This window comes from Galeopterus variegatus, unplaced genomic scaffold, assembly GCF_000696425.1.
Source record: "Galeopterus variegatus unplaced genomic scaffold, G_variegatus-3.0.2 Scaffold542, whole genome shotgun sequence".
In the NCBI taxonomy this organism is placed as follows: Eukaryota; Metazoa; Chordata; class Mammalia; order Dermoptera; family Cynocephalidae; genus Galeopterus; species Galeopterus variegatus.
Window position 1 is genome coordinate 535168 of NW_007726653.1, and position 15673 is coordinate 550840.

At 34.8% G+C, this 15673-nt stretch overlaps 1 protein-coding gene across 1 annotated transcript in view; it reads left to right on the forward strand.

Annotated features, from left to right (window-relative positions):
* The window catches only part of CCDC14 (coiled-coil domain containing 14), a 38397-nt gene that overhangs the window by 6114 nt on the left and 16610 nt on the right, over positions 1-15673 (forward strand). The window contains exons 2-9 of the mRNA XM_008569904.1: positions 2427-2482; positions 2816-2888; positions 3501-3570; positions 3661-3783; positions 9431-9667; positions 9785-9879; positions 11159-11432; positions 15052-15193. Of these exons, the coding sequence (XP_008568126.1) occupies positions 2427-2482; positions 2816-2888; positions 3501-3570; positions 3661-3783; positions 9431-9667; positions 9785-9879; positions 11159-11432; positions 15052-15193 (1070 nt within the window). The remainder of the gene's footprint in view (positions 1-2426; positions 2483-2815; positions 2889-3500; positions 3571-3660; positions 3784-9430; positions 9668-9784; positions 9880-11158; positions 11433-15051; positions 15194-15673) is intronic.

Genomic DNA, 15673 nt, shown 5'->3' on the forward strand with positions numbered 1-15673 from the left:
CCGTGTATGTGGGATCCGAACCCTCAGGCAGGAGCGCCGCCGCGCTTCCTAAGCGGCGCACCTATCCATTGCGCCACCGGGCCGGCCCGGCAGATATCATCTTTAATCAAAGTTTTTATCACCAGTACTGGGACAAACTGATATCATGCGTCTACTTGTATGAGAACACAACATATCTTTTATGGTATTTTGGCCCAAAATGCATAACCTAAGGGTAATTCTGAGGAAACGTCAGACAAATCTGAATGTCCAGAGGAATGTTCTAGAAAATAACTGTCCTGTACTCTTTAAATATGTCAAGGATATAAAAGACAATGAATGATAGCCTGAGGAACTGCTCCAGATTAAAGGAGACTAAAGAGCTGTGACAACTTAATGTAACATGTGATCCTGGATTGGACATGGACCAGAGGGTTTTTTACTGTTGTTCTATAAAGGACAGTATTGGGATGATTGGCAACAAGTGAATAGGGTCTGTAGATTAGATTATAATACAACATCAATATTAATGTTCTGATTTTGATGATTAAACTGTAGTTATATTAGAGAATGGTCTTGTTATTAGGAAATATTTAGGAGCAAAAGTGTATTAGGTCTGCAATTTAATCTGAGATGGTTTAGACAAAAAGCAATGCTGTGTATATATATATTGAGAGAGAACATGGCAAATGAAGTAAAATGTTAAGGTTTGTGGAATCTGGGTGAAGTGTTTACAGGAATTCTTTGTGCTATTATTTCAAAATAAAAAATACAAAACAAATTGGAAGAAAATGTTCCAATACAATAGTTACTCTTTCAGAGTGCTTTTATCATGGGTAATTTACCAGATTTTCTGTAATAGAGCCTTATATGTGTATTTTTCAGAGAAATATCATATATAAGCTTACAATTATGCCACACATTTATCTATGTACTTTTTATTTTAAATTTTGAGAGACAGAAATTGTGGTTGTTTTTGGACTTGATCTGGGGTGTAGCAGCACCATTACTTGGATTTTTATTATGACTCCAGTCAAGACACCAACATAGATAAACCAAAGGGAATGACCCTGACAGTGTGATGCAGAGACCGGTGGAAATATATTGCACAAGGTCTTGTTTCATACGGTGTAGGTTCTCACTGCTGGCTTTGTGACCGTCCACATATTCCAAGTTATCTCAAAGAGAAGTATATCTCTTATCAACCCGGTTTTAAAAATGTATTCTCAGTAGCATTCTTAGAAGGAAGGAGCACATATTCAAACAAATAATAGAATATTATATAATTTCAGAAAGTTTGGTAGTTACTGCTCAAAGGTATCTTTGGACGAAATATGTAAACATCAGGAAAAATCATAAATGAAACTGCCAACAGCGAGTAACTACTTCTGGAGGGTGGAATTAAGGGGGTGGAGTTAGGGACTTTAACCTGTGTCTTTCTAAACTTATATTTTGAATAGAGATTATATTTATCTAATATGACGTTATGAAGATACAAAAAGGCGTACCATGCAAAGTCATCCTTCCTGTTCTGTCTCCCAGATACTTTTTCCCTCCCCAAAGGCAACTACAATTAACTGTTTCTTGCATAACTCCCAAGATATTGGATGCATATAAAAGCAAATGCATATTTTTTTCCTTTTTTCTACACAAAAGGTAGCCCACTTATGTTTTTTTTTTAAAAACTTGCTATATGAGTTTAAAAAAAAAGATTGAGAGAATGAGATATAAAGTGGAATGGTAGAGTTTTGCTGTACTGGTCTTGTCAGGCATTCTAAAGGACATGGATAAATGGAACCATTGTTATGAACACTTTCCTATATCTTGAATTAAACTTTTATGTTTGGAAGAAATTGGGGAATGTAGAACATACTCAGGGATTGAGTATAGTCCACACTTACTGTAGTACTTCTTGTTTAGAATAATCTCTCAATTTCCTTTTCAGCTTAAATATACTTAACAGAACAAATACATGTGTTGCTTGCTTGACATTCTAAATAGAACAAATTTATGGTATAAGAGTTAAATGATAATTGTAGTTTTTAGGATATATCACATTTGTAAACAATGAATAACATGATACGTACATGCAATGGAATATTATTCAACCTTGAAAAGGAAGGAAAATTTTAACACATGCTACAGCACGGATGATGCTTGAATACATAATGCTAATTGAAATAAGCCAGTCACAGAAGGACAAATACTGTATTATTCCACTAATATAATGTTCTTATAGTAGTCAAATTTGTAGAAAATAGAATAGTGCTCACCAGGGGCAGGGAGAAAGAGGGGATGGGAAGTTATTGTTTGATCAGTACCAAGTTTTAGTTTGGGCATATGAAAAAATAAATAAATGACATTTCAGGTTTTGTCAAGATAGCATATTGAAAGTATAATAGAAAAATATTTGTACATCTACTATAATATAATGCATTATGTCATAGGTCTTACCTTCAGGAAGGCACACCGGACCTGCTAAATTAACAAATGGAAAGAAAGGGTAAGTACTTAAAGAAGTTTACAACTTGAGGAAATCTCAAGAAATTTTTTAAGTCTTTGGGCTGGACTACATTTTTGCCAACCCCAGAAAACTAGATGGGTCTCTACTTTCACAAGCTCTGGGTAGTAACTTTTCATATCTGCCCATGTTAATCATTTTACTGTTTTAACAGTCTTTATAGTCTTCATAGTATCCTATATAAATCTATCTTGTACATGGTTAAACAAGCTTTCTTGTCTAACCTTCTTTGGAAAACTAATATAAAACTCACTAATATATTTTGGGAAAAAATATTTGTATTATTTGAAGAATATTAATGAGCTTGTTTTCTAGGACCCACTTAAGAAAAATATCACGTTTTGATGAAGATTCTGGCAACCCCATCCATTCTGATTTCGAAAGTCGGGTAAGATTAAACTGAATAGATAGAATACATGCTCTATTTTAATTAGTTTTCAGGTTAAAGGCAAGAATTGGGAATAAAATGCAAAGGTAAAGTATTAATTGCCCTAAGGTAGTATAAAAGCTGTTGCTTTATAGTATGTTTTTACCAGGGCCAGCCCGTGGCTCACTTGGGAGAGTGTGGTGCTGGTAACACCAAGGCAACTGGTTCGGATTCCTATATAGGGATGGCCGGTCAGCTCACTTGGGAGAGCGTGGTGCTGACACACCAAGTCAAGGGTTAAGATCCCCTTACTGGTCATCTTTTTAAAAAAAAATATGTATATATATATATGTTTTTACCAATAATAAATTGCTTGTGAATAAATTTTTAAAACTACATATTAGATTCCTATATAGGGATGGCCGGTCAGCTCACTTGGGAGAGCGTGGTGCTGACACACCAAGTCAAGGGTTAAGATCCCCTTACTGGTCATCTTTTAAAAAAAAAATATGTATATATATATGTTTTTACCAATAATAAATTGCTTGTGAATAAATTTTTAAAACTACATATTTTTTTACCTTCACTAAAATTTTATATAAAAATGTATTCTAAATGAATTTCTCTTTACAGACTGAAACCATACAGGGACTTGATGGTTGTGCGTCTTTGCTGTGGGACATTTTGAGAAATGAAGATTCAGGTTTTATTTTTTTGAATGCTTATTTGCTGATCATCTTTTCTCAATTAAGTACTTTTAATGTTAACAAATTTTTGTTTTAATTGTTAATAGGTTCAGAAACAGCACATTCAGAAAATAGACACAATCCCAGACCTTTAGAAAGAAAAAGATATGGATCTAAAAAGAAAGGACATGAAAAACATACTGTTCCTTTAGTAATCCAGGAAGAAATAGGTAAGCATTTTTTCTCTTATTTATTTAAAGATAATCCTTAATTCTGGGGATTTTGATAAATTATCAGGATTATGCTGTTGTCTTTCATTATGTTGTTGTAGAAAAAGAGACTGCTGTCTGTGTTTTGTAGGAAAAGAGGTTCAAACTCAGAATGACATTTGGGAGGTATAGAGAGTTATCTTTGTTTCCTCTGCCACTTGTTCTCATAGGTAATCACAAATTGGTTGTATTTCAGGTGCATACTTATAGATAGTAATTGTTTAAAAATGATTGTATATGTATAAGTTGGCTTGAGATCTCAACTTGTTGAGCTGCAGTTAGGATAAATGGTATATAAGAAAGTAAAATTCCAAATTGGATAGATAAGGAAAGAAAGCCTGTCACTGACTGATGATGAATTTAGCTAAGGGAATCTTACATTGTCACAGTTAACTTTGCTGACTTAATTAAATACAATAATTTAGCAATCAGTTTAGAATAAGCAAGTTTTGATTATGTTATTTCTTGAAAGTCTATAGAACAATGTAGCCCAAAATGGAAATGAAAAAGTCCACAGTAGGAATTCAGGTGGACAAGAATTGGACTAGCTAGTTTCACAGTTCAGGTGGGCAAGAAATGTCAGCACTGCAGTGCATGCGTAGTTTCAGCTTAGGCAAGGTGTGAAGTCAGAAAACTATCTAAGGCAGTAGCCCTGGATATTAAAAGATCAGGATCCAGGCAAAGAGACTGAGAAAGTGAGGGTAGAGCATTCATAGGACTCAAGGTTGATGTTCCAGATGGTCCTGAGTTAGAGAACTAAGGCAGGCAAAACAACTTACTTCAGTCCTTCCTAACTCATCTTGGGTAATCACATTAGCCTCATATTATCTTGACCTGCACTGTTCAAGATGGTACTCACTAGCCACATGTAGCTCTTGGGCACTGGAAATATGACTAGTGCCACCAAGGAGCTGAATTTTTAATGTTATTTAATTTTAATTAATTTACATTTAAATTAGAAAACTGATCCAGTTATAAAACTTTTAAGGATGTTTGGAATAACTTGGATATGTGAATCTACTTTTTCAACTGCAAATTTTAATAAATCTAAATACAGATCAAGTACTTCTGATGAAAATTTGCCATTCAGATTGAGATGCATTTTGTATAAATTATAAGGGTACTTCAAAAAATTTGTGGAAAAATAGAATTAAAAGATAATACGAGTCTTTCTATGAACTAAACACACATTTTCTTGCTATTTTGTGTTAATTGTCTTCTGGGATAGCCTCTTTATGTACTTTCTGTCTGCAGCCTAACTGATCATTGAATGTGTATGGAGTCAGGGTAGCCCACTTTGATGCATTCTGGGAGTAAGGAGGCAGAGAGGCAGATCCAGAAATGTATTGAGCTTACTTGAGAGAGCTTCTGACATTAAAATTTTTTTTTAAATAAGCAACTTTTTACATTTGATAACTGTGTTGAATGCTTTCATGATTCTACTGTCAGTAACATATACATATATTTCTACCCTCATCTTAGGGAAATAAACCACCACAGGCAGAATCCTTTGAGCACTGATTGCCCCCATCAGGCCAGATGTTATTATATTTCAAGTTATAATAGGCATCCACTGGCTCTTACCTGCACTAGATGTTTGTTCTATATTTGGTGGCAAGAATAACTTATCTGTCATACAATGCTTGTCCAACTAAGCAACAGCCAGTGCTTGTACACTAAAATTCAAACAGCTAAAATTCAAGGACTGAAAAAGTTCCGTAGACAGAATAAGTGAATACATCCCTTTCATGAATTCTATTTATCAACTGACATCAATTAAACATATTGCCACCTTGATCTGCTAGATAAAATTTTTATGTAGGGTGCTTTGGTGTAATTAACAAGAACAAGAAGATATAATTTATTTGTATGTGTGTCATAAAAGGCACATTTTGTTGTTGGTTTGTTTTATTTTAAAATTATAATATAAATATAAATGCAATCTTCCTTTTATATCTATTTATGATTTCTAACTTGGATAATTTGCTTTAAGACTTTATTGTACCTTGTATACAAATATTCAACATTATTGGTAGAGTTTCATATGGACTGAGTTTATAAAGGTCATGTAGGTCATTTTAATTCTAAGCATTTGATTTTTAAGAAATACATTTGGTGTTTATTAATTTATGTTGGATGATGACATCTGCTGGCAGATGCATAATATTGTAAGTCAGCTTTCTCAGGGACTGCCAAAACTACCCCTTGAAATGAAAGTGAATGACAGCCAATGCCTGGGACCTGTGAGTGTAAAATCCAAGAACTCCTCAAAACCAAACAGTTCTTAAGGGACCAAAGGAAATCCAAGAGCAGAAGAGAGACTCAGAAGTCAAGAGGATAGCAATGTGCTGGACAGCCATGGACTATAATCTTGCCCTCAATCATTTTAGGTTTCAAAGCTAAAATATTTAGAGGGTACTTTTCTATTTGATTTATTGTAAAATTGTTTTTCCAATAAGAAATAATATTAGCTTTACAGAAATTTACGAACTTTTTTTTTTTGGCGGCTGGCTGGCACAGGGATCAGACAAACCCTTGACTTTGGTGTTATCAGCACTACGCTCTAACCAACTGAACTAACCAGCCAGCCCTATTAACCAGTTTTGTGGCAGTTCATCTGTTCAGATAGTGAATATGACTATTATTGCTTTTGGTTTTAATCACCTCAGAGGGGACATGTTCATAGGTATATATTATTGATATCATATAGCAAGATTTATGGATATGAAATATGAAGTCTAAAGAGTTTGCAGCTATTTGGCGATATAGCATTTATTGGCCTTTTACTGTGTGCTAGACATTAAGAACTTTATAAGTATTATCTCATTTACTTCTCACAACAGTCTTATGAAGTAGGTATTATTATCACCATTTTTCTAATGAGGAAGAGGAGGTCAAAAGTTAAGTAGTTTGCCCAAGATTACTCAGCTAATAAGTGTTAAAAGCTAATATTTAGGCCTGAAAAGTACACTTATGGGAATAGATAATTCTAAAAGGAAGCATACCCCAAGTCAAAATGGAAGCATCTAATGTCTCCAACCATTTTTTTTTTTGTCTTTTGTCTTTTTCCGTGTCCGGCAACGGATCGCAACCCTCAGTGTTGCCCCCGTACCGGACCGGGGACCGGCAACGGGATCGCAACCCTCGGTGTTGCCCCCGCGCCTCGCTCAGCCAGTGAGCGGGAACCGGTCCGTATGTGGGATCCGAACCCTTGGGCGGGAGCGCCGCCGCGCTTCCCAAGCAGCGCACTATCCAGTGCACCACCGGGCCGGCCCCCTCCAACCATTTTTATAGTCAAATATTAACAGTCTTTTTCTTTAAAATTTTTTTTCTATTTTCACTGGTTATAATATGTATTCTGCCTTTAACTTTTTCTGTTTTTGCTTTTACATGTAAGATTTATGCTTTTATCAATGTTTTTATTTTCAGTAAAATATTATATTTTTATATATTTGGTGGATTTCATACCAAATTTTTTAAAATTTAATATTTTTCAGTTTTTAAGTAAGGAATAATTTTCCTAAGTACTTTAAAAGTACATAAATCTCAATAAAATTTTGCATATGTGTATACCTATATAGTCCCCACACAGACTAAGATATAGAACATTTTTAGCATCCTACAAGTATGCTCAGTATCCTCACCACCACCTATATCCTCATCTCTGGTAACCACTTCCCTGACTCCTATCTCCATTTGCTAGTTTTGCCTGTTCTTGAACTTCATATAAATGCAGTTGAACACTATGTATTCTTATGTCTGACATCTTTCACTTAACCTGATGTCTGCTAAATTCATCCAGGTAGTTGTATATATCAGTACTTTGTTCTTTTTAATTGCTGTATAATATTCCAACATCTGAGTATACCACAGTCTGTCCATTTCTAATATTTGTGGCTATTTGGTGTTTTCAGTTTTTGGCTACTGCAAATAAACCTTCTGTGAACATTGTTATACACATCTTTTAGTAAACATAAGCACTCATTTCTGTTACGTATATACTACCTAAGAGTAGAATTGTTGTGTTATAGAATATATGGTTAGCTTTGGTAGGTACTACTAAAAGCTATATATTTTTCTAAATTTGTTTTGTGCCCTGATAACCTATACCTACCAGAACATCCTTATTTCTGTTTGTAGTGGGTTTTTTTTTAAAAAAAGATGACCGGTAAGGGGATCTCAACCCTTGGCTTGGTGTTGTCAGCACCACGCTCAGCTAGTGAGCTAACCGGCCATCCCTGTATAGGATCCGAACCCGTGGCCTTGGTGTTATCAGCACCGCACTCTTAGGTACTACTAAAAGCTATATATTTTTCTAAATTTGTTTTGTGCCCTGATAACCTATACCTACCAGAACATCCTTATTTCTGTTTGTAGTGGGTTTTTTTTTAAAAAAAGATGACCGGTAAGGGGATCTCAACCCTTGGCTTGGTGTTGTCAGCACCACGCTCAGCCAGTGAGCAAACTGGCCATCCCTATATGGGATCCGAACCCGTGGCCTTGTTGTTATCAGCACCGCACTCTACCGAGTGAGCCACGGGCTGGCCTCTGTTTGTAGTGTTTTAAAAACATGTGGGAAGGGGATCTTATTAGACATCGAAATAGAATTCAAATTTTTATACCAATCTATAGGTTAGTGCTATGTAGAAAACTTTGTTGTTTTTCATTCATTAGTTTATTAATACTGATTTCTACTTTGTATATCGACTAAAACCAGGCTCTGTGAGAGAAAATAATGAAGTATAAGATACAGCCCTGCCTAAAGAAGTGTATAGTTTAGTCAGAGGGACAAGAGAATAAAGATAAACAGTATAGGGCAATATGTCAGTGGTATATGATTTGTGTAGACAGTATTGCTCTGGGATGGTGAAGAGCAGTCACTGGACTGGAATGATTGGGTCAGAAAAGGCTTGAAAGAGGGAAGTTTTCAGATGAGCCTTGGTCAGTTGGTAAAATGGAATTGGAAGGCGTGGTTCATCATGAGCAATGTTACAGGAAGGTGAGAAAGGCTTGTTTGGTGTCTAAATTGGCCTGGCTGGAATGAAAAATTTGAATTGGGAGTGATGGGAAGATAGTTGGAAAAGTAGGTTGTGGTCAGGCTTTGGAAACTTTAAATGCCAGGTTTATATTTTTTTTTTGAGGGGCCAATGTGTAGATTAAGTCCACTTTTCTTACTGACTTTATAGCTCTGAATTTTTTTTTTTTACACTGTATTATTACAAAGTATTCTGTCTTTCCTATTTAATTTTCCCCAGAGAGCATGAACTGAACAAGGAGAAAGGTAAAGGAGTTTTATTGAACTTTAGGGACAATATAACACACACCCTTAAGTGTTATAATTGAAGGAGAGATTTTATAAATAGCCTTTAAATAGGATTTTAAAGAGTTAGTATAGATGATTTTTTGTCTGGGGAAACTTAATTCATTAGATACTTTCAAAAAGAATTTGAGGTGATTTTCTTTAGGAAGGTGGTAGTGGTAAAGCCCTTCAGTGAAGTGTAATGATGAGTTAGACTACTTCTTAGAGTCCTTTTTTCTCCTAAGATCTTATGGTAAAAGTTTTTGAAGAATCATATTTCAAGAACTTTTTTTCCTTCTTCCACATTAGTATCTTCAGATAATAAGAAACAGATACATAATGAAGCTTCTGCTGGAAGTGAAAGAGACACATCAGACATAGCACAGAATTGGCCATTGCAAGATCATTATAGAATGTATTCACCCATAATATATCAAGCCCTCTGTGAGCATGTACAAACTCAAATGTCACTGATGAATAACTTGGCTTCAAAGAACAGCCCTAATGGAATTCCTGCTGTACCTTGCCAATTTATGTCTGGTTCTGGTTAGTATGAATGATGTTTTAAAAAGTATAAATATAAGCTCTAATTAAATTGCTTAGTTATTATTTAAGCAGTATGAGATATGAATGACCTTTTTTCTTTTATCTTTTATCTTTTAGAATCTCAGGCAACTCCACATTCTAGTTCTGATTTATGTACCTCCACCCCAGTCTGGTCACCTCAGCCACCACCCTGTCCTCCAATGGTTCATTCTGTGGGTATAGTTTGTGTACTACAGAAGTAATTATTTGCTAATAGAAATTGTCATCTTAGGGAATATTCAATTTACTGATTGAATTTTAATGCACTACAATGTAAAGACCAATTTTTTCAAGTTATTTTTAATTAGAAAAGAACAATCATGAAAGAGAGAGAGGGAAAGAGATCAGTAGAAAAAGAAATCAACCATACCCACCACCCAAGCATAATTGCTGTTAACAAACTGATAGAGTGCTTTCCAATCATTGAATTCTCTGTGTAGGTTTCATTTTCTGGTTTTTATTAGTTAAGTTTGCATTCTTTTAAAAATAGAGTTATAATTAAATGCTATACAGTTTTATATACTGGTTTTTCTTTCTTGACATTTTAACATGTTTTCCTATTAATATATACCTTTTTTTGAATTTTTAATAAGTGGTTAATACTGTATTTTGTGGATATACCATAGTGTGTGTAACTATTCCATTATGGTTAGATATTTAAGTTAATAGCAAGTTTTTCACTACTGTAACATTTCTGTAAGTATATTTGTGTGGAAGCTTTTTGTATGTTTGAGCTTATTTTCTTAAAATGCAATTTCCCAAGTGAAAATGTTTATTGTTGTTGTCCCAAAGTGGACTAATTTTTGATGCCTTTAAACCAGGTGTGACATTTGTTAACAATCTACTTTAGTCCTGGCCTTAAAATGTCCCATATTGCAAAGTGAACTAATTACACTTTTAAAAATAGAATCTTTGTTATGCTGAGGGGAAATCCAGCTTACTCAGTTTTTTTTTTTTCCTTGGCAGCTGGCAAGTACGGGGATCTGAACCCTTGACTTTGGTGTTATAAACACCATGCTCTAACCATCTGAGCTAACTGGCCCGCCCTAGCATACTCTTAATTTAAAAATATTAGAAAATTAGGTTTTAATACTAGAAAGTTAGTTTCTAATATCTCTGGTTTGTGTTTGGCATCATTAATTCCTATAAGTGAGTGCTCACACTTTTGAAGGCTTCACTTGTTTTTTTTTTTTCTTTCTCTAGAAAGTTCAAAGTGATGGTAACAACCATTTTGTATCACAAAGTAAAACAATTCCTGTGAACTATACTGATGTTCTAAGAAATTTGTCTAATACCAGTTCTAGAGTTCCACATAGCCTGCCCAAAACTGACAAATCAGCTATTCCAACATTTCAGTGGCTGGGTCTTAGTAATGGGATTCTACCACAACTAGAAGTTCCTAAGGAAGCAGACCTACGAAAGTGTTTTCAAACATATATGTGTCTGTTTCAGTCTCATGGAAAAGAAACTCATCCAGATGAGTCCAGCAAGACACACCAAAGCCCCACTCGATCACTGCCAGCTTTCTTGGCCACTAATGAAGAAAAATGCGCCAGAGAACAAATTGGAGAGGCCACAAGTGAAGGAAAGGATTTAAATGTACATGTGCGAGATGCAAAAATAGTCAAGGATATACAAAAGGCAAAAAATTTGAACCAGACTACTGAAAAAGTTAGAACTTTAAAGTATTTGTTGGGGGAACTGAAGGCCCTGGTAGCAGAACAAGGTAGATGAGTACTTTCTTTATAATTTTCTGTAGCATGGTGTTATACTAATAGTAGTGTCATACTATTTATCCATCATTTAAATTTAGACTAATTGACATGGAGTTTGTGATATTTTCCATAGAACTGTGTCTTAAGCTAATAAGGAAATGAACTCTGCCTGTTGTATTCTTAATTTTTGAGGCTTTGATCCCTTCTTGTTTCCTGTAGGTTTGAAACACGCTAGGGAATATCAGACATTCAGTCTTTCGCTTGCAAGTGTGTGTTCATTCTGCTTAATAATGGACCTCGAAAAGATTCAACCAAAGAAAATTCATAGAGATAAAATTTTAGTCATTAGAAGACCCCTAGAGATGATTAACTCCCTAGAATAGACTATTTTTCCTATTTAGAAAAAATGCAGAGTTCCTAATAACCAACTGTTGTATTGTTTAACAAATCGCACTTTGAGAAGTAACCAAAAACTTTTTATACCCTTCTCAGTTTATTTTTAGGATTTTTTTCTTAAATCTTGAAAAATGTCTTGGAGCCAGGTTGTATTCATTTGTTTTCATTCTGTATATATATTCTAAAATAATGGCTTTTGCTTAGAATGAGTTACAGATTTGTTATCTTGGAAAACAGAGTAATTGATTGTAGAATGATTGAATACCTAACATTTGCAAATTGACAAAAAAAAAATCTTTTTTTTTTTTTTTTTGTCTTTTTTCGTGTCCGGCAACGGGATCGCAACCCTCAGTGCTGCGCCCGCACCTCGCTCAGCCAGTGAGCAGGAACCAGTCTGTATGTGGGATCTGAACCCTCGGCGGGATCTCTGCCGTGCTCCCAAGCGGCGCACTGTAGCAGTGCGCCACCAGGCTGGCCCTCCCAAAAAAATCTTAAAATGCTATAGGAATATAGCACCATTAAGCCAAAGGTTTAGTCTCCGCCGTGCTCCCAAGCGGCGCACTGTAGCAGTGCGCCACCAGGCCGGCCCTCCCAAAAAAATCTTAAAATGCTATAGGAATATAGCACCATTAAGCCAAAGGTTTAGTATAGTAAAATAGCCATTTTCAGACCTTCAACTTATTACCATTCTCATAACCAAATACTTAATCATGGTAACAATAATAATAATAATAATAGCTATCATTTATTGGACACTTATCATGTGCTCAGCACTGTGCTAAGTGTTTTATATGCATTGTCATATTTAATCCTTACAGCAACCCTATGAGGTACTACTACAGCCCCCATTTTACAGATGAGGAAACTGAGGCTTGGAGAACAGTATCTCATTTAATATTTTGAGCAGCCATGTGAGGTACTGTTGTTATCTCCATTTAACCATGAAAAAACCCAGGCTTCAAGAGTTAAGTAATTTAGATGTTGGTCAGAGGATACAAAATTTCAGTTAGGTAAGAGTTAAGTTCAAGAGATCTATTGTACAACATGGTGACTATAGTTAACAATGTACTGTATTCTTGAAAGTTGCTTAGAGGAGATTTTGTGTTCTCACTGCAAAATAAGTATGTGAGGTAATGCATATGTTAATTAGCTTGGTTTAGCCATTCCACCATGTATATATATTTCAAAACAACATATACACAGTAAATATATATAATTTTTGTTACTTTTAATTGTAAAAAAAAAAAGAGAGAGAGAGTTAAGTTATTTGACTAGGTTATATTTCTAGAAAGTGGTGGAGCCAAGGTCTCCACCTCTAAAGCCCCTGAGCAAAACTACTGTACAAAGGATTGGTAGAAGATTGCTCAGTAATTGGGCACAGTTGTTTACTATGTGCATGTACTTTTCATCAGAATGTTAATGTGGAATTGAATTAATTTTTATAATTTAAAATGTGCTTTCAACTTCTTTTGGATATCAAACAGCTAATATATAATTTTAAATATTTTCAGTCCACAGAAAATTTGNTCTCTGCCGTGCTCCCAAGCGGCGCACTGTAGCAGTGCGCCACCAGGCTGGCCCTCCCAAAAAAATCTTAAAATGCTATAGGAATATAGCACCATTAAGCCAAAGGTTTAGTATAGTAAAATAGCCATTTTCAGACCTTCAACTTATTACCATTCTCATAACCAAATACTTAATCATGGTAACAATAATAATAATAATAATAGCTATCATTTATTGGACACTTATCATGTGCTCAGCACTGTGCTAAGTGTTTTATATGCATTGTCATATTTAATCCTTACAGCAACCCTATGAGGTACTACTACAGCCCCCATTTTACAGATGAGGAAACTGAGGCTTGGAGAACAGTATCTCATTTAATATTTTGAGCAGCCATGTGAGGTACTGTTGTTATCTCCATTTAACCATGAAAAAACCCAGGCTTCAAGAGTTAAGTAATTTAGATGTTGGTCAGAGGATACAAAATTTCAGTTAGGTAAGAGTTAAGTTCAAGAGATCTATTGTACAACATGGTGACTATAGTTAACAATGTACTGTATTCTTGAAAGTTGCTTAGAGGAGATTTTGTGTTCTCACTGCAAAATAAGTATGTGAGGTAATGCATATGTTAATTAGCTTGGTTTAGCCATTCCACCATGTATATATATTTCAAAACAACATATACACAGTAAATATATATAATTTTTGTTACTTTTAATTGTAAAAAAAAAAAGAGAGAGAGAGTTAAGTTATTTGACTAGGTTATATTTCTAGAAAGTGGTGGAGCCAAGGTCTCCACCTCTAAAGCCCCTGAGCAAAACTACTGTACAAAGGATTGGTAGAAGATTGCTCAGTAATTGGGCACAGTTGTTTACTATGTGCATGTACTTTTCATCAGAATGTTAATGTGGAATTGAATTAATTTTTATAATTTAAAATGTGCTTTCAACTTCTTTTGGATATCAAACAGCTAATATATAATTTTAAATATTTTCAGTCCACAGAAAATTTGAATGGGAATGAGGGGACAAAAATAATAGGACAAAAGGTCTAATATCTACCTTCTACCTATGTCTGTTTGCCATATCCAAAAATATCCACTCTTCACAATTAGTAACAAAAATGGTACTCCTTTTGATGTCACATCAAGTGAGGTGTGGCTGGTTGTGTTAAATCTGCTTTATAAAATTAAATAATGAAAACTTAGCAGATCTTCATTCAATATTTTGCCAAATGAATCACCTAAAGTAAATTATTTCTTATGCCAGGACCAAAGGTTGTGTTGTAAATGTTAATACTGTAACCAATTTTAGGAAACCGTATAGCAATCACAGGAGTCCGCAATAGTACTTTAGTAAGTATATACTAGGAGATATGTGTAAACCACCTTCCTATTTGACTCTTTAACTGAAAAAAGTCACTAAGGTAATAATAATAAGGTAACAGATTAATCTTCTGTTGATTTTAAATCACAGGATTATTATATTAGTGATTTTTTAGTTTACTGAACTTAATTTCTTTACAGTTCTTCTGAGTAAGCAAATGCAGGCAGCAGGAAAGAGGAAAATGGGATTTGTATAATAAATTCATAGATAACTGAGTTGAATTTATTTATAGCAAGTATATGTACATATCTATAAAGACTTTCTTTTTAGTAATATATTCTAATAATCTTTTTCAAAAACAATTTATAGTATTGATTTTACTCATTTCTTTTGCCTTTGGTAGAGGATTCAGAAATTCAGAGGTTGATTACAGAAGTGGAGGCATGTGTATCTATGCTTCCAGCAGTAAGTGTAAGCACAGATATTGAAGTTGAAATAGCACTGGCCATGCAACCATTAAGAAGTGAAAATGCTCAGTTACGAAGGTAAGAATTGCTTTTTGACCATTTTTGTCTATGCAAAGATGTCCCATGGCCAGAACAAAGGTGGCTAATGAGATATCTAGGACTCCATAAGGAAAATAGATTTGCTGTCTTATTTCTTCTTTTTCTTCCCCATTTCACAAAGATTTCTGGCATTCTCTAACTGCCATTACTTCTGCCCACTAGTACATAGTTTCTCCCATCTCTTTTACCTCTGTTATAGCTTGGTTGGTAGTGTGTAGACAGGAAAATGAACTACTTTAGTGTATTTATCAAGCTAATCTAGGTTATGCTGCAGTAATAAACTTCTAAATCTCAATGGCATAGCACAGCAAAAGTTTATTTCTCCCTCATGCCAAGACCAGCATGGGTCATTGGAGGCTGTCTTTCATCCCATGACTCACGATCAAGGCTCCCTCCATCTTATGAAGCCACTGTCTCAGTATGTTTTCCAGGAGAAGGAGAACATGGATATGACTGGCA